General features: G+C 40.8%; 1 protein-coding gene across 1 annotated transcript in view; it reads left to right on the forward strand.

Annotated features, from left to right (window-relative positions):
• Window positions 1-14,149: 14,149 nt before the first annotated feature.
• map2k5 (mitogen-activated protein kinase kinase 5) overlaps window positions 14,150-14,310 on the forward strand; it is a gene marked incomplete at its 5' end in the record, with an annotated part of 46,255 nt that continues 46,094 nt past the window's right edge. The window contains one exon of the mRNA XM_010776286.1: window positions 14,150-14,154. Coding sequence (XP_010774588.1) covers window positions 14,150-14,154 — 5 coding nt within the window. The remainder of the gene's footprint in view (window positions 14,155-14,310) is intronic.

Here is a 14,310-nt window from a genome sequence, read left to right on the forward strand (position 1 = left end):
TCTGTTTGATATATAAACTGACTATATTCATTTACTTGTTTTATAGCAAAATATCAGTATTTCAGTTGTTCTTTAAGTACCTTATCAACATTAGTCAGCCCTGCAAAGTGTAGGGTTACATGCATTAAGTGCAGGTGTGTCTTTAAATTGGACAAGCACAGCTCAGGTTAGCCAGGGCAGATCTGAACTGTGGTCTACAATTACCGAGCCTATGTTGCTGTGGTTGCAATTAAATGCATGAGACTCTTGGGTTGATGGAGCAGCCGAGCTGTCAGCTGTGCCCTGCTCTTAAAGGGGATCTAATGGCAGGTGATGCTGCTGGATGGAGCTTGGTAATACAGGTTTGCTGACAAGGCCTGAGCGAGGACTCTTTTAAGAATGATTTTACATGGAGACAGAATCTACCTACTTCGAAACATTTGCAGAAAAGGAGGCTTCCCAGAACACGGTTGCTGCTTATTAAGCTACTGCTGACTCAGCAGAAAGGACAGGCAGGCCAGGAAGGATGCAGCTGGATCAGTTTGACATAGCCCAGTTTAAGTGTGGACCTAGCTGTACTCAGTTATGTGGAGAAAATGAAGACGCTTCTAAACTGGTCAAACTTCTGTAGGTAGACACTGTTGGTAGCAGAGCTCTTATTATATATCAGACACACAAAAAAATAACGTTTTGAAGATCCAAAAATGGTGCTGAACCTTATGAACTTTGATTGATCTCAGATTTTATGCAATTTATAATCTTCAAAATGTAAATGTATATACTGTAAGTGTATAACTTTATGAGAGATACATAGCAGCTTTATTTATTTAATTGATGATTTGTTTAGATTTATACATGTGTTATACCAAGATCAGAGTAGAACCAGCCATCCATTAAGCTTTGCTTTACCTGTGATTTTCCAGCTGACGAATCAAAATGTCAATAAAAAAACTACTTGCACACTAAATAATTTATGTTTTTAGTTTAGATATTAACCGTTTTGAGTATATTCATCACTTTAACAGTATGAACACACCACATACTTGAAACCTGCTGAGAATTTGTGTGCAATATGTATTTTGGGCATGCAATGTGTTCTGGGACATGCTCAAAGGGCTTCATCTTCAGGTTGTCAAATGATGTCTGTGTTCCTCTTCTAAATAAGTGAAATATATATTGGTTAAAATGAGCATGAAGAAAAAAAATTCCAACATAAAAATATCACGGACAAACAGTCCAGGTTTTTTTTATCTGTGTTTTTTTTTTTTTATCGTCTTCCAACCATAAAATGTTAGCGCCAAAGTGTATGGATTTTTTTGCTGGACTAAATTGACTGAGAAGTTGTTGGGCTTGCAATATTGGCCTTTCCCACTGCAGTGTAACCATTTTTGGTGCCAAACTGATCAACAATCCTATTCTCCAACAACTATGAGAGATTGGCTCTTAATGGAGCTACCTCAGTCATAAAACCGTGAAAGGGCGTTGGAAAAAAGGGGGTGAAAATAAAAAAGTGACAGTTTTGTGGATTTACTAGATGAGACATTTACTGGGTTTGCTGGAGACTGTGTGAAACAGACCGCTCTGTCAAGTCAAGGTTAGTCTGAGCAGTGATCAATACTTCAATCTCAATAAAACAGCTCAATAGCTGAGGATTGATGGGAAGTAGAAAACACAAGATGGGGAAAAGAAGTATAGAGGGAGCGCCACAAATGCCAACCTTGTCATAACGTTAGCGAGGCAGTAATACATTTGTCTGGCCGGAGAGAATGGAGCTCTCCTACTGTGGCAGGTAATGTGCGGAGCTATAGACAGATTAAGTCAATTGCTGTCATAGCTTACAAACCCGAATCAATATCATATGTGTTTGCAACCTTCAAACCAGAATAAATAAATGAAGGTAAAGACACAAAGCAACCTGATAGATGTCACACCAAACACTGAAAGATGCATGGACAAATGAAGGAACGAAGGAAGGGTGGGGAACAAGAGACCCTTCACAGATCCCTTATTGCAGAGTGATTCGTTTGTCATAAAAACTAAGCAGAAAGCTCTAGAACTGGCCACTAATTGAGACATTCTTCCTTAAATGTTGCACTACATAGAGGCTTTGACATCCCTGAGTAAATCATTCAGCAGGTATCACTTCAGTGTCACTATCTGTTAGTGTGCTGTGGCCTTGTAATGTTGGGCCTGAATGTGAGAGTCGGTAACAACTTACTTGTAAACTGTGCCTCCGTTTCCATGGCCCAGCTGCTCTTGGTAGTTGATGTCTTGGGCACTTATCTGCAGGCACAGGTAAACAATAATGGTTCCTACATGTTATAACATGAGAAGACATGCAACCAATGGATAGTAGGTAACTACACAGGTGAGGGAGAGCAGGAGAGAGAGAGAGGGAGGATGACATTGTCACATGAGTCTATAAACAAGACAAGCATTCAGGTCACTACAAGTTCAGCGACAGAAGGAGAGAAAAGAGGGACAGAAGGAGGAGAAGAGCAGATCAATACAACATTTACTGCCCAATTTATAAAAAGACATTGTGCTTTGGTGAGTGGGGGAGTAACTGATGTGGAGTTTGGTGATGATTTGTTTGCAGTCGTCCTTCCACTCTACTTTGATTTGAAGTGTCAGACGCGATCTTATAAAGATATTACTATGATATAAAACTGACATTCCTTATCATTTAAGATATTTTATGTCTTATAAATACAACAGGAAATTCCTAATTGAAAAAATACTCGTGTTTGCTGACAATCTACACATTGACAAAATAAGTTATTTAAAATGTAATATTTGCATCCAAAATTGCCAGAATTCATCATGTCTGGTAAATAAGTTTGTAATTGATTATTTACCCAGACCATGCTGAATTGAAACAACTCATTTGACATATGTATGAACTATGTGTGTTGTTAATTCAATGTGGGGCTACCAAAAGTTATTTTGGTAACACTTTATATTAAGGACACAAATGAACCATCAACTAGTTGTTAATTAACATGCATATTAGCAGTATAATGGCTCTTTATTAGCTCTTTATTTTATTATATATACAGTCTATGTTTAGTCTATGTTTATTAGTCATAATAACACTTATTAATGACCCTCTAATTAGTGCTTATTTATTGCAAGTAAGGAAGTTGTTGTACATGAGGTTTGGTCTTAATATGCTCTGCTCAATATGGGCCTAATAAGGCAGTAGTACCACAAGAATAGTAATTCTCCCATAATAACACTTAACAAATATGATCTATTCTTATGTAACAAGACATGAAACTATAAGTGTTAATTGTTTCTAAATAACTCAAAATGTGGTATTTACATCTAAGAATATGTTTTCTGGTATTGAAAGTTCAACTATCAATAGCAAGGTGATATTGACCTGTATGCTTCATATTTTACTCTCGCAAGGATCCTGGAGGGGGCCTGGGAGTACGCTCATCCAGTCTACATGTGTTTTGTAGACTTGGAGAAGGCGTATGACCGGGTTCCCAGGGAGTCACTGTGGGAGGTGCATGGGGTGAGGGGGTCTCTACTCAGGGCCATCCAATCTCTGTACTCCCAAAGCGAGAGCTGTGTCCGGGTCCTCGGCAGTAAGTCGGACCCATTTCAGGTGAGGGTTGGCCTCCGCCAGGGCTGCGCTTTGTCAACAATTCTGTTTGTAATATACATGGATCGGATTTCGAGGCGTAGTCGTGGGGGAGGGGGTCTGCAGTTCGGTGGACTAAGGATTGCACCACTGCTTTTTGCAGATGATGTGGTTCTGATGGCTTCATCGGTCTGCGACCTTCAGCACTCACTGGATCGGTTCGCACCCGAGTGTGAAGCGGCTGGGATGAGGATCAGCACCTCCAAATCTGAGGCCATGGTTCTCAGCAGGAAACCGATGGACTGTCCACTCCAAGTAGGGAATGAGTCCTTACCCCAAGTGAAGGAGTTCAAGTATCTCGGGGTCTTGTTCTCGAGTGTGGGAACAATGGAGCGTGAGATGGGTCGGAGAACCGGAGCAGCGGGAGCGGTACTGCAGTCGCTTTACCGCACCGTTGTGACGAAAAGGGAGCTGAGCCAGAAGGCAAAGCTCTCTGTCTACCGCGCCATTTTCGTTCCTACCCTCACCTATGGTTATGAAGGATGGGTCATGACCGAAAGAACGAGATCGCGGGTACAAGCGGCCGAGATGGGTTTTCTCCGCAGGGTGGCTGGTGTCTCCCTTAGGGATAAGGTGAGAAGTTCAGTCATCCGGGAGGGACTCGGAGTTGAACTGCTCCTCCTTCGCGTCGAAAGGAGTCAGTTGAGGTGGTTCGGGCACCAAGTTAGGATGCCACCTGGGCGCCTCCCTAGGGAGGTGTTCCAGGCACGTCCAGCTGGGAAGAGACCAAGGGGTAGACCTAGGACCAGGTGGAGGGATTATATGTCTTCGCTGGCCTGGGAGCGCCTTGGGGTCAGAGCTGGTTGATGTGGCCAGGGAAAAGAAAGTTTGGGGCTCTCTGCTGGAACTGCTACCTCCGCGACCCGACCACAGATAAGCGGGAGAAGATGGATGGATGTTTCATATTTGCACATCTATATTTTTGTAAAATGTGTACTGAAGGTTAGACAGGAAACCGGGAAGTAGGAGAAAGTGAACTGAATAGCATGGCAGTAGACTACTACTAATTGTCCCTATGCAACCTGAAGAGTAAAAGAGTCAATTCCGTCAGAAAGCAATGACTGTAAACCCTAGATTCCACCGGGTCCGTCTGCGCCGTGTTACGGCTGCGTTGCGGCTGTGCCGCGGCGTGCAAGTAAGTCAATAAAGGAGCATGGCTGCTCATTCCCTGGCCCTCAAAAGAGTTTGGCTGGCTGTTTAATCTATGTTCACACTGAGACAGTACAACATAGAGAGAACAGTACACCTATTGTGTAAGTACATACAAGCAGGTCACACAGTATGATCACAAATACATAAACTCTGTTAAAAATCAGTTTTTATTCAAAAGTACAGGCTGCATATGTGTTCTCAGCCTTAGAGAAACTTGACATGTTTTGGTACATGTGTCCGAACCTCTCTTTAGTGGTTAATTAATAAAAACAGATATTTGAACGTATGCCTACTTTGTTCATGTACTGTTGAGGTTAATTTGAGTAGTTGTGTGCTATAATGTATTTGCAAAGTGTGAAGAGGAGGCAACTTTAGAATAGGGAACCTGTTCAGGTCCATTAGATTCAAACTACTAGCTTATTGGTAATGAACAAGACTTCACTTTAAAATAGGGAACATGTTCTGAGATATAAATACCTAATTTTGAGTTATTTAGACACAATTAACACTTATAGTTTCATGTCTTGTTCATATTTGTTAAGTGTTATTATGGGAGAATTACTATTCTTGTGGTACTACTGCCTTATTAGGCCCATATTGAGCAGAGCATATTAAGACCAAAAGTCATGTACAACAACTTCCTTACTTGCAATAAATAAGCACTAATTGAGGAAAAACTCAACTAATGGCTTATTACTTGTAGAATATGGTCATGTAGAATAAAGCATTAATAACTGTGTTATAATGACTAATAAAGAGCCAATATACTGCTAATATGCATGTTAATTAACAACTAGTTGAAGGTTAATTTGTGTACCTTAATATAAAGTGTTACCGTAATTTTGTATAGACATAAAGATGAAAGCATCATAACATAATTACATACATGAGAGCAATGCATGCATGCACACAACAAACACACAGTCCCCCAGATGTAATTAATACCATGGCAATAGAAGGGAGTAAAGGGAATGAGAAGAGATGGATGAAGGGATGGAGCAGAGGAGAGAGCTCTATTAGCTCCCTGTGTAACAGCAGAAACCTGAGAGGTCGCTGGCCTAATTGTCTCTCTGATAGGGTAGTAGTGTGCGTGCGTGTGCGCGTTTTGTTTTAAAAGAGAGAGACATAACTGTTACAGAGCTGATCCTGGAAACTCAAAGACCCCGTGCTCCTATTATGTATGACATGGTTACGAGACAATACCCAAATACACAATCTTTATTACATGCCCACAGTCAGCTTCACCAAAATCAAGAGAGGAGCCAAACCACTAGTGAGAAATGTGTTTGAAGTCAGTGGAAACTAGGTGTGAGAGCAGGAGCAATGAGACAACAGCTGTGAAATTCTACCTAAACCCAGAACACCGGCTTACCTGCCCATTTGTCAGGATCCTCTTCAGCTCTGCAGATGATTTTTTTAAGCTGCAGGAAGGAACACAGCACAGTTGACACAAACGTTCTCAGACATCTTTCCACTGATCTGTCAACCCACTGACTGAAGTGTATTGCAGGCGGTGTAACATGCTCCCTATGCCCCAGCAAGCTCACCTGTTGTTGGCCATGGAGTCCGGGACAGCTTGAGTGCAGTCATTTGCTGGGTTAGGTCTTGTATTAACCTGAAGATACAAAAACACAAAAATGAAAGAACACAAACACACACACTGTGGTCAAGGCCAGAAGACAGGCAGAGAGAGACAGACATATGGCCAGACCCCCTAATGAACAAGAACAAAACACAAGCTCTCTGTTCAGCCTGGAGGTTAATTGGCTTCCGTAGGAGAGAAGGGAGGCAGGCAAGGAAGAAGGAAGGAGGTGTCCGCATAAAGGAGGGGAAAGGAGGACAGACAGCAAGAGGCAAAGGGAGGAAAGGAGATGAAAGTGAAAATATATTTGTATAAAAGTACAACAATTTTGATTAAAACCGAATTTATTTGGACAAAAGCTGTGAAAAATTAAGGTGGTTTTTTTGTTTTGGGCATTATCTCCTTAATTGGACAGAGGACAACATAGAGGAAGACTGGAAACGAGGAAAAGAGAGAGAAAGAAAGAGGAGTATGATATACAACAAAGGTCCCAAGGTGGAATCGAACAAGCGTTGAGCACTGTAACCATTTGAAGACTCAGACGTTCCAAAAATTAAGTCAAGACAAACACATTTGGTTGTGCTTAACAGGGGACATTGGTCTTTACATTGATTTATCTTAATCTACTGTATGTTTAGGCCAAAAACCCTTTGTACTCAACCCAGATATCATACACTAAAGACCCTGTAAAGGGTGTACTAAAAATAACTCATGTAATTGAGGTCAAAGGGCTGCTGTGTTGGGTCCACTAAAGCACAGGGATTGTCTCTTTAATTAGTGCCCAGGAAGACCTCATTCAAACAGCTCACAAGACTCCCCTCAGCCAATTACTTTTATATTAAAACAGGAGAAAAGAGGGGAAAGATTAGCAAAGCATTTAAGGTTTTTGGAAAACATCATCTTATCAACACAGACCCTTGACCTTAACAAAACCTGACACAATTCAGTAGTTGTTTCCAAAGCTCCTCAGAGGATACATTAAATAAAGCACTCTCAGTATTTGGAAAGGGGGGGTGATAATATTATTGAAATGAAGATGGATATAATATGGATCATCTGGAGAGATGGAGGCGGTGTCAAGTCATTTAACCCATGGTAATTAGCATGAGGTTCAATAGCAACATATGCCCAACATTAAAGGGGAAGTTCTGTGGAAGGCCATTTGTGAATGGCAGAAGGGGGCGTTGTAATGACAATTTCATGGTTGAACAATAACATCTTCTTATCGACTTAGTTTTTGCTCTAACCAAGGCTGATGTTCTTTCTATCATAGGGAATGAGACTAACATAATACTCTGAAGGGGGATTACAAAAATCCCACCTCACATTTAAATGTCTATCCTGCCAGAAGAAGCAAGAATACAAGGTGAGAAGAGAAGGAGAGGAGAGAAGAGAAGGAGACGAACCCCATACATAAACATAGACAAGGGGAGCAAGAGAATGAGTGAAAGAAAAGGAGAGCCTTGACTGCAATTGACATTTCAATAAGTGGAACACGGTGTTACCAATCCATTTGCCTCAACTCCCCTCCCTCCCCTCCCTCAGTTCTCGGTGTAAGGCAGCTGAAACAATTATTGAGATAGGTACCTTCAGGCCATGTATGTTCCGGTTCCCTGGAGTCTTGCCGGCTGAAACAGTAATTGACTAGATTGTAGAACACATCACTGGGCCATTTACAAATGTGCTGAAAGGGAATCAGTTCTTTGTAAAGAAAAGGAATGATGAAATGAAATGAGGGTTATTCTGAAATTAGTTGTGATTGAGAAGTTAGGCTCTTGAGACAGCTGGTGTTGGGTAGGATGGAAAAATCAGAATCACACAGTGAGAGAAGAGTGTGATGTAAAGAGAGAGAGCAAAGGAAAGGGAGACACTAAACGTTGCCCTTGGGGTCTGTTAAATATCATATACCGTATGACTTAAAGTGGTGTTCAAAACTATATGAAAATATAGAAAAGGACTGTTAAGAAAATAAACTACACAGTGCCAGACATTTGGGGAAGGGTTAGCCTGAACACAAGCTTGCAGTTTCAATGACCTTGAAGCAAAATAAATGTAGATTTACAAATGACTCAATAAAATAACAGAAGGAGCCACTGAAATGTAAATGTTTTCCAGAGGCTGCATTACTTACCTAAAGTCATTAACTGCTTATATTATCCAACATAATCACAAGTGAATTACCTACATTTTGGTGTAATAGTTTCGGACCAGGTAAATGTGAGTATTTTTCTATATTTTAATATTGCTTGTGATTGCTTGTCGTCAACACATTAATTGCAATGTTGTATAGAGACTGTGAGCATCACCAATCCATGACAAACTGTAACATGTCACTAGGTACCTCGTGGAAAAATCTGTAGAGGGTCCGGCAGCAGTCCATTCATGCGTTGTTCATTCATTGTGTTGTAGTACTAAAGAGAAAGTAACAAACAGTGGAGAGCGTTACTGGTTTTGAGTCATTATCACACATACTGTAGACATTTTGTTTCATTAATAAAGGATCACTTAAAAAGAAATAAATGAAGATAAACCTTGATAAATGTGTGATTTTGACTATGCACTGCATTGCCACGTTTTAGAATACCACACATAGAAACATTTATCTAAATGAAGAGGATTATTCCACAGTGTTCCCAAAAATGTGAGCATGCTGTGCTGAAATCTGTTGCCGATGAGGACCAATGCCCTGTGGGCATGTTCTGGAGGAGTGTAGCATTAACCCTTTTCTCCTCCAGGTCAACAGCTCACCAAACACTCGTATCCTACAGGACTAACATGTGCACACACACAACATGTGCACACACACACAACACACACACACACACACACTCTGGAGCCTCTCAGATGCTTGCCAAGGCAATGCAATAATTGATGTTTCAGTTAACCAAACCATCTGTTAAACTGGGAGTGAGGGAGTACTTCCGTGTGTGTGTGTGTGTGTGTGTGTGTGTGTGTGTGTGTGTGTGTGTGTGTGTGTGTGTGTGTGTGTGTGTTGTTTTTGTCCTTATCTTTTTGAGGCTTGAAACCAAACAAAACAACAAGACTTTATTTTAGACACACATAGAAGATGTATTTCCACACGTACATGTTTTTGTTTACAATCCAGTATGAACCACTAAGTCATCACTGCGATATGTAAATGTGCTCCCTCATTGTGGGGGGAGGAAGGGAGGGAGGACGATGGGACCGGCATGGATGGGAAAGGATCAGAATGGCTACCCAAGTGGCACAGCTGTTATTAAAAGGCCTATTTATCACTGTCAGATCCCTCCTCGCTCCTAGCCCTCTGCTTTCGCCCTCCAGCGTTTTCACTTGGCCACATCTGAACAATGGGCCTAATACCAAAAAACATGTTGTGTGTTGAGGTTGCAGAGGAGAGGGGGGGGGTTAGGGGGTCGGGCTTCACGTACCTTTAATTTTCCGCTCAGCTAGCTTATTGATTAAGGCTGCAATTACCACCTAATCTGTAGTAGGTGTGTTATTAAAAGACATTCTCCATTGTTGGCCAATAACTAAACAGTGTCCGATCCCAAATACCATCGCTCAGCCTTAAGGGACAAGTGGGAGAGCGGGAGCAGAGAGTGGGTCTCATCATCATTAGCAGACTAAGGGGAAAAGGGAGTGAGAATGGAGGAATTAGAGTCGCTACCTCCAGGGGGAGCTGAGCAAGGAAGGGATGAGGTTACATGTTTTCTTTAGCACCTGACACAGGCCAGTCTTTAACTTTGAACAGGGGTGTCTGTCTTTCAAGGTGTCGAACAATGATTAGAGATGCCTGGAAGACTTGAGAGTCTCACAGGAACATGTAGCAATCAATGTTCTCAGTGATGGGGGGATACTTTTCACAATAAATGCCCTCTGCCGACTGGTGTTAATTAAGTTCTGAATTTGAGCATTAATTTTGCTCTGCAACAAGGAGCATGAATTTTTCGCAAGGCTATGTTTAAGCAGAGGCCGTGAATGAAATAAAAAAAGACACTGTGCAGTGTTGGTATATTTAAAAATCTGGGTAGAAATGTTGCAATGGATTATCACAAAAACATACACAGAAAATAATGCGCACACAAGGCAACCATGAGAGACTAATGAAATGTCCCACCTTTCACCTTACAAGCAGGTTTCTTTTAATTCCTTTTAATTTCACATAATGGCTGTCTGCTCACCTGGAATTAACAACACTGAGGAAAATATCCACTTGGGTCTCTACGGAGGCCAAATGGCAAACACAGCAACAACCACATTATGAAAAAATCCTCAGAAAACAAATGCAAATGACTGCTGAATGACTGCCCTTGCATAAGAGATTTAAACTGCAAATATAATAAATTATATTTTAGTGAGCCCAGTATTTTCCAGGTGATCAGCAGCTTTTTGTGCACTTGCCTGTCCCATGAGGAGCAGAAAGCTATTAAACGGCTCTTGGATTTGTTTGCCAGAAATTCATGTGGCTTTTTAAAATCTGTGGACAAAGCAGTGCAGAGTTTTGGATACTCAATAGCTGTAATGCGGGTCAGGGTCGTAAATTAATATTTTAATACAAAATATTTGAACCAAATAAATGAACGCACACAAAAGTATTCCCAACAGAGACACTAAAAGTATAGCTCATAGTTGTATTGCAAATTCCTTTTCCTGCCATTTAAAAATGCACCTTTGAGTGGCTATTGCTGATATTGGATATTCCGCATCATGGATCAAATTAGTATTAAAGTACCACAGTCGTAAATAATGCATTCATACATCTCCTGGAAGAAAAAACAACGCCTTACAAGGATAATTTTACTTCCAAGTAGGATAATTAAATGAAGTATAAAAAGGATGCAATATTAGCATGAAATGCTAAAAATGATTCCGGCAAGGAGAGGAGAGGAAACCAGTGAAACATTATTGGTACATGAATACTGCGATTTCCTAGAAAGGTACTTGAACAAGACACAAAGCACAGCGAGTCGAAAGAACTTCAAAACTTTTGACCCAGATTTGTGAATAAATAAGCTGTCTGAGGTCAATACATTTTTTCATACCGGTTTTTGTCAACGCTCATTGGCACCACAGCTGTCTCTTTTTGCCTAATAACCCTGCTACCCTATGCTACTTAATGATTAAAAAGCAACCACAAGTGAATGCATGGAAAAATGGACAAAAAACAAGGAGTATAAATTGTGCCTGTGGCTCGCGCAGCATCATTGTGAGCTGATGGGGGGTAAAAGACATCCACAGATGAAAGTAGATTTTGAACAATTCTGCAGCCCAGGGGGCCTCGCTCTTTAATGAGGCAAAACTTTAAGTACTGAATAATAAATAATAAAAATTGACAGTTCATTTAGCTTTCAGTGTACCTCGTAGAAAAACCCATTACACGCCATTACTCTTACTGTCCGTGGCATGAACAGTAAGTATTGTGGAATATGAAAGTGCACAGCGCACGGTGGGGGAATTGGTAGTGAAAGTGTGTGTATGTGTGCTTTGGTTGCTAAAGAATACAAATTAGCACTTTTCTTTTTTCACTTGGTTTACACACAAATGGATGAGGCATCAGAGTCTTCAGGTTGTTGAGTTGCAGACTTTGACCTTGAATGGTTAATGTTAGGATAGGTCGTAGGGCAGCCACTTGCCTGAGGTTTTGCAAAGATCTTGACCTGACCTATACTTTGATGGGCACATTCTAGCATCTACGCTGTGTCTACCATTTCCTACATGAAACTGCTCAAAACAAGTTCTGTGATTTATTTTCTGGAAAAAAATGTTTGCTGAGGAGCTTTTCTTTATGAATTTGTATGGACATTTGAGCACCACAAGTTGAGTGCCATCTAGTTATACTATAGTGAGGAGGAGGCAGTTTTCTTTACAGTCAGTTTTTCAAACCCCTTGCATCTCAAAACAAAACAAAAAAATTGATTAAAAGCTCTACAGGTATATGTATATTTGTCTTTAGGGTGAACTGTCCCTTTAAACCACTTTCTTGCCAGACAGCTCTCAAGTTGTGTCAACGTTTTGAGTTGTCCATCTCAAAGATTTGTTTCCAAATGAAAAGAAAGTAAGTGATTCTCATTGTTTTCCACAAAGCAGTCAGACAGGACTTTTAAAACAATGTCCTACTAAGCTTACCAGTCAGGTCAACTTCATCTTATTTTTATAAAACAAAATAACACATTTGACTTAGAAAGGCTTACAATCTGTACAACATAAACATTATATTCTTAGACACTTTAATTGTATTGCTGCACAGAAAAAAAGAGTTCAGACGTGCACTGGATGTTGTATCTACATTAAATACAGAAATGGCAACAGTGACATACTGTATGAACTTAACATCAGTTTTGATCAAAATGATATTCGACTGCCCATAGAAATTGGCAAAAACACATGTTGAAACAAATATAAGTAATGAACTCATTATACACTTACATACGACAACATGGCTTTGAGTTCTTCATCACTTCTTACGGTGATTCTGTCCCCCACCTCGTCTTCATCTAGAAAACAAATAAGCATATCTTTAAACATCAAAATATTAGTTAAAGGTGGGGTAGGTAATTAACTTCAGAAACACTTTTTGTTATATTCCATGGAAAGCTCTTAACATCCCAATAGCAATGTACAGTGGGGCAAAAAAGTATTTAGTCAGCCACCAATTGTGCAAGTTCTCCCACTTAAAAGGATGAGAGAGGCCTGTAATTTTCATCCTAGGTATACCTCAACTATGAGAGACAAAATGAGAAAAAAAAAAATCCAGAAAATCACATTGTCTGATTTTTAAAGAATTTATTTGCAAATGATGGTGGAAAATAAGTATTTGGTCAATAACAAAAGTTCATCTCAATACTTTGTTATATTCCCTTTGTTGGCAATGACAGAGGTCAAACGTTTTCTGTAAGTCTTCACAAGGTTTTCACACACTGTCGCTGGTATTTTGGCCCATTCCTCCATGCAGATCTCCTCTAGAGCAGTGATGTTTTGGGGCTGTCCCTGGGCAACACGGACTTTCAACTCCCTCCAAAGATTTTCTATGGGGTTGAGATCTGGAGACTGGCTAGGCCACTCCAGGAACTTGAAATGCTTCTTACGAAGCCACTCCTTCGTTGCCCGGGCGGTGTGTTTGGGATCATTGTTATGCTGAAAGACCCAGCCACGTTTCATCTTCAATGCCCTTGCTGATGGAAGGAGGTTGTCACTCAAAAATCTCACGATAGTCGTCCTGGTCCCTTTGCAGAAAAACAGCCCCAAAGCATGATGTTTCCCCCCCCATGTTTCACAGTAGGTATGGTGTTCTTTGGATGCAACTCAGCATTCTTTCTCCTCCAAACAGGTCTAGTTTAGTTTTTACCAAAAAGTTCTATTTTGGTTTCATCTGACCATATGACATTCTCCCAATCCTCTTCTGGATCATCTAAATGCTCTCTAGCAAACTTCAGACGGACCTGGACATGTACTGGCTTAAGCAGGGGGACACGTCTGGCACTGCAGGATTTGAGTCCCTGGTGGCGTAGTGTGTTACTGATGGTAGCCTTTGTTACTTTGGTCCCAGCTCTCTGCAGGTCATTGACTAGGTCCCCCCGTGTGGTTCTGGGATTTTTGCTCACCGTTCTTGTGATCATTTTTGACCCCACGGGGTGAGATCTTGCGTGGAGCCCCAGATCGAGGGAGATTATCAGTGGTCTTGTATGTCTTCCATTTTCTAATAATTGCTCCCACAGTTGATTTCTTCACACCAAGCTGCTTACCTATTGCGTAGGTGTCTTTTACACTGATAACGAGTTCAAACAGGTGCCATTAATACAGTTAACAAGTGGAGGACAGAGGAGGCTCTTAAAGAAGAAGACAGGTCTGTGACCAAATACTTATTTTCCACCATCATTTGCAAATAAATTCTTTAAAAATCAGTATTTTTTTCTCTCATTTTGTCTCTCATAGTTGAAGTAGACCTAGGATGAAAATTACAGGC

This window comes from Notothenia coriiceps, unplaced genomic scaffold (genome assembly GCF_000735185.1).
Source record: "Notothenia coriiceps isolate Sejong01 unplaced genomic scaffold, NC01 NC01_scaffold00016825, whole genome shotgun sequence".
Classification (NCBI taxonomy): domain Eukaryota; kingdom Metazoa; phylum Chordata; class Actinopteri; order Perciformes; family Nototheniidae; genus Notothenia; species Notothenia coriiceps.